The sequence below is a fragment of the Spodoptera frugiperda genome, chromosome 8 (genome assembly GCF_023101765.2).
Source record: "Spodoptera frugiperda isolate SF20-4 chromosome 8, AGI-APGP_CSIRO_Sfru_2.0, whole genome shotgun sequence".
NCBI classification, from domain to species: domain Eukaryota; kingdom Metazoa; phylum Arthropoda; class Insecta; order Lepidoptera; family Noctuidae; genus Spodoptera; species Spodoptera frugiperda.
In genome coordinates, this window is record NC_064219.1 from 8,659,774 (window position 1) to 8,674,905 (window position 15,132).

Consider the following 15,132-nt stretch of genomic DNA (forward strand, 5'->3'; position numbering starts at 1 on the left):
TAACAGTCTGGTAGAAATGTGGAATACATAATTACGTATGCTTTTATACTGCGTGGTTAAATGATTCGGATACTTTTTTAACTTTTCATGGCCGGCAAAGTCAAAACAGTTAGAGCAATGGTACTTTTCAAAGTCAAAGTAGACATTTGAAAGACAAAAGACAATTCGAGTTGCATGAATGAGTTTGATGAATTTTTTCAGTACTTATAATCTACCCAAGAGCTTCTTACTGGAGACGACACATATTTTAGGGGTCTTTTTTGAGGGGGGAAAAGCATCCAATGACTTCTACCCTCCTGGATGATGCGAGACTTCTCCCTGGATAAGGCGAGATGGAGTGTCAGCCTATTTCTGACTAAAAACGACCCCGTTCCTACTTCTATTTCTTACCCCAGTAACCCTTTAAGTTGTCCGCAGCTCCGGATAATCGCAATGTCCACAACAAGTCCTCATAAAAACCTATTGTACCATATGACGGGAAGTGACTAGGCGTTACGTAATTCTAATTTAAATACGGTCAAGTAACGCGAGGAATGCGATAGACGTAGTATAAGACTAGAAAAAATCTAACTATGTAACATTAGGTTTTTTATACGTAAGGGAAAGGAAGAGGTATACCATATACATAAGACAGTCTGCGATTATTTTATACATTTTAAGTCGTATACGGAACTAACGTGAATTTCGAACATCGAACTCTTTTGGTAATGGTCCTTATTCTAGTTTTCTGTGGAATTGAATTTAAAAACGGTCTTTTTAATCCCGTATTTTAAGGAGTAGGTAGAGGTGCATTTGGCATACACAATACAACACCCACTTTTCACCAGTTATAAGGCCCATGTAATAACGGATGAATTTTAAGGCACAAAGAATTAAATCGGTGAAGCAATAATTGTAAATCTAATGACGTCACAACTAAAATTAACTTGAAACCCGATACATTTCACTAACACATGATGTAAATGCACATTCGTAAACGCAAAAACTATCGTTCATTGACTCACGACTCGCGTTCGTAAACAAGAAAGGAAGTGGATGTCATGTGACTGCACCCGCGCATATAAAGTGTTTCACAACGACCTTGGTACGGTCACCGGGGAAAATACATAAAGCAAATATGAAAATAGTTTTAATTACCGTAATGCTTTGTTGAGGGGAAAAGCATCATCCCTTGACACTTCGTGCCCGACGTCAGACTCTTACTGACTAAAAACCACCCCGTTCCTTCTCCTGCTTTGAGCCGGAGCCCCGGTAACCTTTTACGTTGTCCGCAGCTCCGGTTGTTAAGAAGGCCTAGTTTTATTATCTAGATCTAGGCTAATAAATAAATTTGTAATAAGTATTGTAAAACCTAGCTTTGCACTAATGAATATACATACATACGATACATACACCCAAATCACATGTTTTTACATTTCTGTCTGTGTTTGTCTGTTTGTTCCGGTTAATCTCTGAAATGGCTGGAGCGATTTTGACGGGACTTTAATTGGCAGATAGCTAATGTACTAAGGAGTAACGTGTATGTAATTTCTAATTTGTAACTTTTATTTATTACGAAAGACGATGTATTGATGATATATTATGAAATTGAATGTATGTAAGAGTATCTAACTATAGGTTCAACCACCTACTACCTACGTGGTTGATAACAATGCAAATATTCTTATCAACTGATAACAGACTTCCTCTCGCAATTCAGTGTTTACAAAACATTATTTGCATTCGACAAGAGACAAACATGCATTATTATAACATTTGTATTTGTCTTCATGCTAATTTGACATTTAGTGAGAGCGCATACGATTTAAATTAAGATTAGCAAAGGTGAGAACAAAGTGTAATGAAAGACAGACGTTTAATAATAATAGTTAACGTCTATTACGCTTCAAAGGCGCAGACAAACAGAAGTGCTTCACTAATAAGACATTGCCAACAAGACCTACAATTTTATAATGATTTATAATATAATCTAACATATAACATTATCAGTCACAATGTTAGTTACCGTATTCCTCCGAAACGGCTTTACCGATTTTTATCAAATTTTATATGCGTATTCAGTAGGTCTGAGAATCGACTACTATCTATTTTCTAGAAATAATTTATAAGGCAAAACAATATTTACCAGGTCAGCTAGTATAATATAATAGTTAGGGATTACATTGAGAAACCAAGTCCTCAAAACTAATTAGACTAACAAAGTAAACAATGAAAACAAATCAAATGTAACGGCTCATTAAACGAGGCAGTGAAAGGCGAAGACAGAGTGAGGCAAAGACCGGCGAGGGTAAATAACAACTTGTGACACAATGACACAACACAACAGCCTATGACTCAGTTGCGGATTATACTAAAAAGCGCCCTAGGCAAGCACCTCATGGGCGCCCTTTAATTTTTGGCACCACTGATGGTCTTGCGATATCGCGGCGCCCTGTAACCTGGCGACTTCTCTCGCCTTGGGCGAGGCGAGAGGGGTTGTTAGACTCTTACTGACTATGTCCACCCCGTTCCTACTCCTACTTGTTGAGTTGAAGACGCGGTAAATCCACTAGGTAGTCCGCAACTTCAGCCCTACTGGGCCTGGGCCTCATTAGTGGTGGGGAACCTGGCCCTAAGCTCTTGCCTAATTTGAGAATATAGCTCTGCAACAACCTATGACATGACCCAACACAACAACGTATGCTACAATTGAAAACGTTACTGTATCGATTGATAAGGTTCTAATTAGAGACCTAATTAGTAATTAGCTAATGAGTTAACCACATTAACGGTTTATATTAGCGTAAAATTATCGAATCGTCACGACTTAAACTCGATTGCAAATGATGTAACAGACAGATACAAATATAGCCTGAGTAGTTATTTTAACTTAATTTTGCTTTTAACAATAAAAATTAGTTATTTAAAAAAGGAGTCCGATAACTAATTATTTATGAATTATAGCATACAGGATTTTCCTGAAAATGAACATGGATACAAAAATTATCGATACATTATACCCACATTACCAAATGAAACTAAAATTCCGTTGATTGTTACGCAACTATAGAAAGAATCCGATATTTGCTATGGTATTCAAAATTCCCTGAGAGCCAGAGTACGTACCTATTAGCAAGGGTAAATAAAGAGACTTAAAAATGTAAGACCAGACCAGACCTATTACAAACCGAAACGCCCTCAAAAACGAATGGTTAGTTACGCCCAATTTTAATATTGATACTATCATGTTTATACCCATATTTGTTTTTAAGAGAGGCATCCAATGACTTCTCCCGCCTTGGGCAAAGCGAGACACCCCCTGTGTCTGACTGTTACTGACTAAAAACCACCCCGTGCCTACTCCTGCCCTTCGAGCCGGAGCCCCAGTAAACCCGCTAGGTAATCCGCAGCTCCGGATTAGATACTCATTGAGGGGGGAAAATCATCCAATGGCTTCTCCCGCCCTAGGCGAAGCGAGAGGGAGTGTCAGACTGTTACTGACTAAAAACCACCCCGTTCCTACTCCCCTGGTAAACCCGCTAGGTAGTCCGCAGCTCCGGGTCATTTGTCACTGTCATATTCCTACCAAGGACACATTATTCTAAGATTCTTATATTCTACTACAGTAACCGCAATTACTTAACCCAGTCCTTAGCAATTGTTTTCGGAACAAAATCGTTACTAATAGTATAAGTAACCATTTTAAATGTCTCTGAGTGCGTCAGTTAAATAGTGAGTCAAACATAAAATCAATGGGTGTAAGTTGCCTAGCTGGGGTGTTGTTGTTGTTAGATCAATAATGTTTTCAAACCAATTTCTACTCATAATGTGCCTTATTGCCTATATTACAAGGAAAATTACGAACCATATGTAAATAAATAAAAACAGATGGGTATGAAATCCCAGCTGACTAATATTTTTAAAGGGAAAATTACTTTATCACTTTTGTTTTTATGCTTTAGGTAACTACTAAACCAATGTTTTTTAAATTGCATACAGTTTACAACAATTTTTTTTGAGGGGCGAAAATACAATAGTTTCTCCCGCCTTGGGCGAGGCGAGAGGGAGTGTCACACTCTTACTGGCTAAAAACCACCCCATTCCTTCTCCTGCTTTTCGAGCCAGAGCCCTGGGTACCCACTAGGCGGTCTGCAGCAGTATACATATACTTTGTTGGGCATTCACACGGACAAATCTGATCGTGGTATCATGGTAAAACACGGTTTAACTATTATAAATAAAAAAAAATTCAATTCATGCAAACAGATCTATTCATAGAATCCTCATTTACGCTATCAGGAAAATCTAAGTTTAACTATTTTAATTACTACTGAAATACAAACATTTACCTCATAATTGTTCAATAATCAAATGTTTTCCTTCAGCGAAGAGAGGAAATTTGTAATTTCATGAAATCAGTTTTAATCATTTTTATTTAATATTAATTAATCATTTAATAAGTTGTTGTAGTAATTAAGAAAAAACGAAGCCACAAACTTTCATCAAATGATCAGATAAGGCACACCAGATTTTTTTGCAGACAATTCCTAAACGACTGACAATCCTTTCAATGTTCTCATCTGACAGAAAAACAATGATGGTAAAAATTTACCCATAATGGTAATTTGATCAGGAATATGTAAATGATCATTTAATTAGATTTTATTTTGTTTAATTATAAAGCATTTAACATTAACAATTGATTATATTTAGATAAGGCACACTGCCATATTAAAATCAAATTGATTAAAAATAAAATAATTAGTTACGAGAATGCTTTCAATATACAATTAATCTTATTTACTATTAAAAACAGCACTTGTGAAATAGTCTGCAAAATATATTTATCAGAATGTAAGACAAACATTAAATTGATTTCATTATAACCAAAATTCATCTCTATGAACTGTTAAATTGTTTTCATTTCAACTAGAAGGATCTCATTTATCAGTTGCATGATAACTATTCCTACATCACACATGTGTTGCGCACACATAGAAGCACCCTATATTCCAATAGAGACAGTTTGCATAGATAACACTTGGTACTCGGTACTCGGTACCACCCCAAAACATCAAATAAGCATGCAGCTATCAAATGTTACACAAACATTTTATCACAAGAGACACCTACTTTATTTACTCACGACGGAGATTATTTTATCACATCTATATATATAAAACTCTTCCGTTACTGAGTGACTGACTGACTGACAGACAACGCACAGTCGAAACTACTGGTCGTAGACAGCTGAAATTTGGAATGTAGGTTCCTTGGGATATGTAGGGGAGCACTAAGAAAGGATTTTTGGAAATTCAACCCCAAGGGGGGAAAAGGGGTAAAAACGTTTCTATGAAAAATCTTATTCCTTGGGTTTATAAACTTGAAACTTGGCATGAACACGTACATAGGCAAGTAAATATGTTTGACATTATAAGTTTTTTCAAACTACCCTCCAATCGTGATTTAGGGGTGCGATTGGGTGAGATTACCAAACAGAGTTAATGTAATGGTTGTGGTGAGCCTAGGTTTAAGACCCTGAGCCGGGGCTGCTTCTAACGAGATACCTTGCAACTGAAGGAACGAGGTGGGTTTTTCAGTAAAAAACCCTTCCGTTCCACCCAAGCGGGAGAGGCATTTGAGATTTCCCACTTAAAAAAAAGAATGTGACTCATCGTCTCTTTAACCATAATAAGTTATATGTATTTTCTACGCCTTTAAATTATTTAGACACCATTGGCAAATGGTGAAGGAAAACTTCATGAGGAAAAATGGCTTGAGCTTATAATTTCTAATTATAAGTCTAAAATTACCAACTATCAGGCATTGAGCAAACAATTGAAATGAGCCTGTAATGTCGAGATCAAACCTTCTCCGTGCACATCTTATAGATTGATGTCGGCAGATTGAGTTTGATTGACAGAGACCCCCACTTCTCGTGCAAGTAATATGACTGATCAATGTATTACCCAGTTATATGCATTTTCTATGATTATTTAACACCATTGGCAATGAAAACTTCATGAGGAAAGTATTTTAAGTCTAAAATTACCAACTGGTTGAGCAAACGAGACGAATAATGATTTTCAGCTCTTTTTGATATTGATTGACAGAGTTTTTGAAGATTTCGTAATGAAAGTATTTTGTTCTCATTTGCATTTCAGATTTCTCATTTGCATTTTCTCGTTGTTTTTTTTTGTCTAGAATCCTATTAGAATAGACTAATAGAATGTTTTTTCCTAATAAGTAATCTGGTATATAAATAAATAAATATAAATAATGTTATAAAATAGAAAGTATGTTACTCACTCGCTAGTTTCCTTGGTCTTCTCAACATGCTTCTTGATATCAGCCAGTGAGGAGTCCAGTCTATTCAGGAACTCGTCAAAGCTTTTCTTCTCGTCTGGGCTGCCTGGGGAGAAATCTCCAGTGGGCATGCCCGCGATAGACGCACGATGATTTGGCGGTGGCAACTCCGTCACACGCTCACCATTCTCGTAGAAAGGAGAATCTTTGGTGACGGGAATCAATAAGTACTCCCGTAAAAACAAACTGTCCGTTGCAAACAAACGATTCGCCCGCCTAATTTTCTCCATCTATAACAACCAAACGACACGTTAAACACTCTTTCCGTTCAAATCCCCTAGAGTTAAACAAGATAATAACACTTTTATTGCGATGTTAGTACACTTACGGTAACACCATATTTGAGCGCGAGCCCTTGCAGGGTATCGCCTTTTGACATCACATGCTTGATATATTCTTCGTTCCTTTTCATGTGGTTACAAGTACTTCCATATTTTTTAAGTGGGCGAGCTGAATCTCGAATTGAAACTCTTTCATCGAAAAGACGTTCCTCCTCCATTTTTGACGTGTGTAAATGACAGCGTCGAATATACTGAAGTTAGCTGCAAAACAGGCAGCCTCAAACAAGAGCAATGACCTTTCGTTTTGAAACTTGCTTGCAATTGCAATAACTAGTTTAATCAAAGATATAAATCTATTACTTCTTATATTATTCTGCAAAGAAAAAAACTTTATTTTTTGCATTATACAAATGTAATTTTATGTACAAACACAAAACATTTCTACGAAATTACTGCCATCTATCCTCAACTTGTGACAACGAGAAGCACAATATCCTAGAACTTTTTAATAGATGGCAGTAACATACATCTATTTCATACAACTTTTCACCGGTAGATGGCGTTAAGTTTCGAACAACTAAGATCAACCGGGCTTGCCCTCACATGCAGAACGACCAATGATAAATCTGGATATTTAGTTCATTCAAGCAGAACTTGTTCAGTCGTTCTGATTCGGTCTATTCTATTCATTCATTTCATTCAGTCTCACAGTGCAACCGGACGGGAGTGGTGTTGTGTTATGTGATTCTGAATTTTATGAAATTGAAAAACTGTTATGAACTGGAAAGAATTTTAATTTTTGTAGTGCTTAAACTTTAAAATTTTAATTTTATAGTTATAACAAAATATTGACAGAGGACCGTAAATCTTAATTTTGTATTGTTTTTTGATAATTAATTTGATTTTTATTTATGGTTTGTGTACATACACATGTGATCAATAAAATAATCACGACATTTCTTCGATAAATGTGGTATGTATGAATGAAAGTGTTATTTTTTACGTGTGTAATGAACTAATACTGTAATATTTGGTCGTTTGGTTGGTGGCGAGCGTGTTTTCCCCAGTCGGGCTCGGGCGCACACCGCCCCATTGCGAAAAATATATTATTGCGAGGGTTGGTCGCTCGCGCTCCGTACACGATTATTTTATTGCTGGTAGGGGCTCAGCTTTTTTAATTGTTAAAGCTGTGGGTACAGTTTACTTTAGAGCTAACAGTTTGTTTTTATTTACGTATTGGTACAAAGATACTAAATTATTCAGAAATACCCACATCAATGTAGCGAGATTAATTCTCATTTTCGATGTTGAATTACCTACGTGTTGACGAAGCTTGTTAGTTTCGTGGAATTTAGATTAGTCTAGAAATATTCCTGATTCTAATTCCTGTAGGATTCTTTGAGGTCTGACTGTGACCTAAATAGATAACGATGATAATCTGTGACTATAGATATTTAGGGACTAAAAATACCGATTGGAATATTTATCTTCGTTTCAAATTGCGAATAGGGTACATACCTACCTTATATAGGAACTCCTTGTTCAAATACTAACAGGAAAAACGCTCAAACCTAAACTGCAGGATTCGGAATATTAATGGACAAAATTGTAATTCAATAAAATATAGGTAGATAAGTAGTTATTTAAATTCAAATCATTGCTTTCCTTAATTTCTTAGTACCTATGTGGCAATAGGCTCTCTTACTTCTACATGGAACTTATTACGTATCTGGTCTGAAGTACGAGTATTAATAGTTATCTCTTTCAGCTACCCAAATGCAATTAACAAACAAACCTAATTAATTTTGAACGCGTTTCTAAATCTGACTCAGGTAGGGAATGGTGAAGGTAAACCCTTTAGTATCGCGTACATATTTAACGCGAATGTTAATTATTGAGCTGTCAAATCACAGTGAACGTATTGTAGGCAAAATGTCTAATTCATAGTCAATTAAACCAAATTAATTTATATAATTTACTTTGCCTTAAATCGACTGAGATTGATAATCAATATTAATGTCTATCTTTGGCAGGAATTCAATTCAATAGAAGTAAAATCAAAAATCTACATCACACAAAAGGTTTTGAATCAAAATCGATTTTATTAAAGATCGAATTATATGACGAAATAAACATTGTAAGTCTTTGACGCAAGACAAAACAAAAATTGATCTAAATATGAAATTAATACCGCGCTAAAACCATAGACAATGCAAACGCACAAAAAAGCAAGCTCTAAAACCGTTGATAAAGGTCATAACCCCGGCACTCATGCACCCTTGCACCCAATAACACAAAAATATCAAATTCCTAACAGTTGACTCACAGCCGAACGTCCCTTTGGGCTACTTAAAACAGCGTTATTAAAAAATGCATTGTGAAAGAAAAAAAAAGTGCGCGTGAGTTTGTGAGTCAGTGTGGACGGAACCAGTTCAAAATGAGTAAATCTCTCGAGATCTTGTGTGTCATTATCATTATGTGAGTCATCGCACTAGTATCCGACCTCCAAGGCTCCGAGAGAACTCCCTATCTTTAATCTGTGGATTAGTAAGTAATGAACTGTTATTATCTGTGGATTTGTTACCAACGCATCGTTATGCATGTTTAGTATGCAGGAAATATTAGCCACAATATTCGAAATACTTTTAAAGGTAAAGATATATTTATTTGCATTAACATGAGTAATATAACATAATAGGAAATACATGCAATGGTGGCAGGATTACATAAAATATAGTGTAACGCTGTACACTATATTACCTACCTATTTTTTTTCAAAGAACGTTGCCCCACACTACTTTTTTCTCTTGTGTCGTCAGTGCGTTTACAAACATACAATTTTACATACACATCTTGACATCCAAACCCGAAACAACAATTCGTGGATCACACAAAGAGTTATTCCGTGCGGGAACCCGCTACACGTGCAGTCTAAATTATATTGTTGTAAACCTTTATTCTAAACAAAACGTTAATTAAAATAGTTACCGCAAACTAGGTAAAGATAACTAGTTACTATCGAGTTAACAATACCTAACTGATGGTCGGAAAATCAGTTGTGGTTTCAAACAACCAAAATATCCTTGTTATCTGTCTACCTGATTGAATAAAACGCTTTAAATTAACTATTTGAACAGTGTAAGTTTATACTAAGTAATAGGTAGTGCCTAGTTTATGCTGATAAATTAGCGGCATTTATTTGCTTTGAATTAATGCACGCATCGACAGAATACATCCGATCTAGGCATCAGGTGTATCGTTATTAATAACTTCAATTAGTAATATAAACTTGCTTGCTATGAAATTAATAGGCTCAATTCTGCACCTTGTCACATGAACAGCTGACTAACATGCTTACACCGCGTAATATTTTACAGCTGTAACACAACACTGCGTGCGACGTACATTTATAAATCCCTCACGGCATTCTACTAAGAAACTGTTTCAAATAAGCTCATAAACTGAACCACGAACCGCTCATTCGTAAAATCCTACTAATTCAACAAACGAGGCACCTGACTCGGAAACTATTTAACCGTAAAAGGTGTAAAAGTACCGTTAGGAACCGACGACGAGGGCCTAAACTATTTTGTTCAATCAATGACGCAACGTATGTCTTTATTTGTAGGCAAAACGACGCCAAACCTGTCCAATGTCGATTGTGGGTACGGGTCGCCAATACTACGAATATTTCGACCGAATGCGGGTCAGGCTCCTAAGACAACTGGGTCGATGACGTCATAACACCGGTACTGCGTGTACGCTGATGATGCGTCAGGCCATTCACGGATCTTTCGCTCGGTTTCCGAGAAATGTATTATTGAATGGCTGGGGTTTTGCGTTACAACACCTTGATGGTCTTGTAATAAGACATTTAAAAGACTATCGGTGTGAAAAGGAGGGTAATGCTCTTACAAATTACTGTGGAACGGGGATGGCAATGCTGTTACATATTGGTTCAATCCGAGTTAATGAACATTGTCACTGATAAACTAGCTATTTACTCTAATTCTGTATCTGTCGCTTAGTGGTGGCCTCAATCATATGTATTAGGAAAAATACTTGTCGACAAAAAAATTCTAACTACGTACTACTACCGTTGCTTAACTTGATTATAATAATTATTAATCATAAACTTTATTTCCATTAGTTCCAAGTAAAATAATTACCAAATTATAAAAAGTACATATTAAACATAGTTAGCTATATTAATAACAACAACATGACTAAATAGGTACGTGTCGTGTTTTATAAAATAAAGAAAACTTGATCTCTTAGCCTGACTGCAACTAGGTACCTAGTTATAAACATAAATAAAAGTTTGAAGTCGGAAACTTATTACTGCTAGCTGCTACTTCAAGACTTCAGACTTCAGTGGACAAATTATAAACTTTAATAAGACATGGCGAAACTAAACTCATTCAACTGCAGCACGAATTCACAGTAGAAAGCATGAAAGAGGAATTTAAAGAGATAGCATTCTGAAAGTAATGTTTTTCATGACTAAAAATGGTCAAGTAATGGATGAGATATTAAAAAACGGTATTTTATAATAGTGCACAGTCTTAAAGGATACATATAATTTACCCACTCTTAACTTTGATTCGTCTTATCTAATTCTAAGTATTGTTACTTTATATGACAAAATAAAATACGTTTCTAACGTTTTCTCATTATCTAATTGACGAACTGAATAGATTTTTAATTTTCACACTTACCATGTCATCATCCCTATTCTAAATATGATAACAAAAACACATAAAACATGGCTCCTCTGTCTTCTTATTACATACAATAAAAATATACAGCAGCTGCTATAAATTTCACGCGCGTCTAATCCAGAAAGAAATTGACTAGAGACCATCAATCAATACTCGATTTAAAAGCGTAGGCTTAGCAAGCGTGATACTCGATGTATTGTAATCCGCAACGGTTGATTACACCCAACACGTACATCACCTTCATGAAGCTTCGGTGGCGATCATTAAATATCGGTTGTAAAGTCTCTTACACATTTTCTTTAGGCTGAAACACACACACATCAAATCACTATCTTTGGTTTTGTACGAAAACTTTCAAGTTTATGGAGTGAGAAAACCATACCATGTGAGCAAGAGATATGCTTCTAATAATAAATGGTTACAGCTATGAAAACAATACTGTTAAAGTTACGCCCCAAATACGATCTGAAAATTACAAATCTCCATTTTGTGTCCAATTCAAACTGAAATCAAATGCCATGTCAAAATTCACGACAGCTGGCGCTCCGCAAACCAGAAACTGTCATCATTATTAATTAATCTTCTTATTTTGAGAATAAGACTCGTTCTGGTTACGCTGTCTTCTGTCATGACTTTGCTGAGTAAGATTAAGTCGAACTAAAAGAAAAAAGATAAATCCAACTTTTGTACTCAACTATCCCGTATAAATCTTTTGATTAAAGTGTATTTTCGCGTCGCCGGCGCCGTAGCCACGATTATCACAACTTTAGTCCTTTCAACTTTTGCAGTTGAATTCCTGCCTTCACTATATTTTTTTCTGGAACGTTCTACCAAAACGTCATGATGTATTCACACCGAGAGTGAGTGCAGACCCACCTAAAAATAGCCGCAACTTTTCGTCGCTTAATGTAAAACATGTAAAATGAAATACAAACATTCGGAACAAAGACGGATATGGGGAAAAATAAACGTTTTTTAAAAGCATTTTCTCATTCAAGTAACACCGGCTTAAAAGGTTTTCATTCGGCATCATAATTACTGGGTTACAGTGTAAATAAACGTGTGGTAATGAAACGATAACAATTTCAATTCCCTACTGAGCTAAATTGTAACAGCGACTTATTTAAACAAGCAAGTTTAATAAATATCGCATTTATTAGTCTTGCTTTTCTTCTACACAGCAAGTCTTCTGATTTAATCTTATCGTCCCCAGTGGCTGTTTCTCGCTACATCCACTAGAAATAATGAGGTGGTATATTGGACTTACTACAAAATAACTTAGCTAATTAAGGAGGTATCTTGTATCCAGTTCCTTGAAATAAAGAGAGTATTTTTAGCCCAAGCTGACTTACAACAGACTTTAAAACAAAAGCTCTAGGTAGTAAAAATACACGGTTTTATGAAAGCGTAATATTATATTCTTTAATTTACTTTCAAGCTTGCAAAGACGCGCATGGATGGTCAAGTTATAAAAGAAATTTTGATCTGCATCGATTCTGTGTAATTATTTTCTTCAAAGGTTAATGCAAACTGTTGGTAAAAGATCAAGGAACCGTTACAGCTAAAGCTTCTCAAGTAACCATGGTAGTTAAGATCTTTTGCACTGCCTCGAGGGAAGGGTATTGTCCACCACGAGTCGCCCATAATCTTGGCTAATATAACAAATGCGAAAGTCTTGTTAGTTTGTTATTCAATAGCGTAGCGAGGTAAGGAAAGCTATGGAGAAACCTTAAAGGCTACCTAAGTCTGTGGCAGAACACTTTGTATTTCCTTCCTAAGGTTCTTGTTACTCTTTATTGTTATGGTTCCGCAGTCCTTTAGCCCTGTAGCGTGTAATACAATCACGTTTTGCGCTGTTAGAAGGAACTACTAGAATGAGATTACCAGCTGAATTTCTTCTGAAACCGTGTACTCAGTCGTTCATTGTTTAGCTAATGTCGGTACTATACACGTCCATAATTGAAGCTCGGTAGAGAAAGTGTCTCCCCGGCCTTTGAAACTAAAGCAAAACAATGTCCGTCACTCAATCGCGTTGTTATCAATGTCAAGAACACCACACGGGCGGCTTCGAGACTTGTAGCGAGTATAAATCTCGGCGGTCTTACAAAATGGTTGTCAGTGAGATAAAATCGCGGTTTTGTGGCCATAATAGGCATGAGACTGGAAGTGGACACGACGGTGACCCGCCCCGAGGCACTTGCCCTTACTATCACGACGTGGAAGTGACTTTATGTCACATCTTATTGTATTCTTTGTCTTATTACCTTTTCATTACGAGCTACTCTTGCTTCGGTGTAATAGCTAATGCACGATAGTTTTGTTCATGGATTTTGCAGCTAGAGTTAACCGTATAGTACCAGCCAACTTATAAGAGTGTGTTCAACTTTGCTTATTTTTCCAATAAAGTGTTGGTATTTTGTAATGGCACCAAAATGAACTTAAATACCTTTTATAACAAGATAAAATTTACATAAAATTAATAAACGCTAACGTGATTACTGGAGTTTTCTTCAGGAGCCGTCCCGTCTGAACCTTGGAACATTGAATTTAATTTCACAACATTACAGTGCTAAAGTCTGAGCCACGCTCCGGTACTTCAGAAATATTTTCTGCTCGTTATATCTTATTACTTTGACCATAAAAGTCAGACATCAATCTTTTCTTTTAAATGTTAACTTAAACAGGAATATTGGTATGGTGTTAATTGCTCATCATGAGCACTGCTGCAACATTACGAGTATTTTTTTCTGTACATAAGAAAGGGCATATAAACTTCGCTTAGTGATTACGTAATAAATAAAGCAATTAATGTCAGCTTTTGTAACTTCAAACTAGAATAAAGTCTTCAAGTTTCTTTAATGGTTGTTTGAGAGAATTATGGTCAACATTTCAAACTTAACAATGCTTAATGTTAAAGAAATTGTGCCTTAAAAGCTATTAAAAGATGTCATATTGCAAAATTGATACTAACTATTAAGATCTACTTAATCGTTTCTGTATTCATTTCGTATAAACTGGGTACTTATACTCTTTCATCCAATTACTGATTTATAGATAGTTATTTAAATCCGCTGTATAAGCTATGTAATATTTTTCTCTTCAAGTTTTTCAACTATAATTTTGCGTTATCAAAACAAATCATACAATATGGAATTAACCAGGACTGAACGACTGACTGACGACTGACTGAGGTAAAGTATAATAGGTATACTTAAATAAATCAGTTTCCTACAATCAATACATTTCACCCACTGAGAATCGACTAAAGATGCATTTATCTACCTCCAAAATTCATCCGTAGCAACACGGTAATTTACCAGTAGGTGCTCTTCACTGTATAATGACAGGACAGATGTACGGTTCCTCGATCGGCCACAACAGGTGTGCACGCGCCTCCATTTTTTTTACCACTTCGTTATGCATCGTCTCGCTCTTCCAGATAAATAAGAGAGAAAGAGACGTCACATTGTTATCGAATAAATTAAAAATTTTATATTCGGAAGCTCCATTTCTTGTTAAGAGTCGTTGAGTAAATTACTACCTACTCAAATATTGAACATATTAATATCTCTCTGATGCTGATGTTATAAATTTTAATTAAAACATACCGCTCATTTAATTCGTAAAAAGCGGACCACAATCAAAATTGAAACTGGATGTAACCTTTACAAGTTTAATTAATAAAACCAACAAATGCACCTCGTAAATATTTTATATCCACTAATTAAGCTCAAGTTGATAAATTGCAAACCACATTTTCGGTCACATTATAATTACTGCGGACA

The 15,132-nt window shown here is 35.8% G+C and overlaps 2 protein-coding genes across 3 annotated transcripts in view; one reads left to right on the top strand and one right to left on the bottom strand.

Moving 5' to 3' along the window:
• Positions 1–6,883, bottom strand: part of LOC118275456 (lysM and putative peptidoglycan-binding domain-containing protein 2) — a 28,547-nt gene extending 21,664 nt beyond the window's left edge. For both annotated transcript variants that reach the window (XM_035593422.2, XM_035593421.2), the window contains exons 1-2: positions 6,674–6,883; positions 6,289–6,575 (exon numbers count right to left, since the gene is read on the bottom strand). In XM_035593422.2, the coding sequence (XP_035449315.1) occupies positions 6,289–6,575; positions 6,674–6,844 (458 nt within the window). In that variant the 5' untranslated portion in view covers positions 6,845–6,883. The remainder of the gene's footprint in view (positions 1–6,288; positions 6,576–6,673) is intronic.
• Positions 6,884–7,318: 435 nt separating this feature from the next.
• The window catches only part of LOC118275869 (myosin-I heavy chain), an 86,748-nt gene continuing 78,934 nt past the window's right edge, over positions 7,319–15,132 (top strand). Inside the window, exon 1 of the mRNA XM_035593984.2 lies at positions 7,319–7,599. The gene's annotated coding sequence lies outside the window, so the exon portion shown is untranslated. The remainder of the gene's footprint in view (positions 7,600–15,132) is intronic.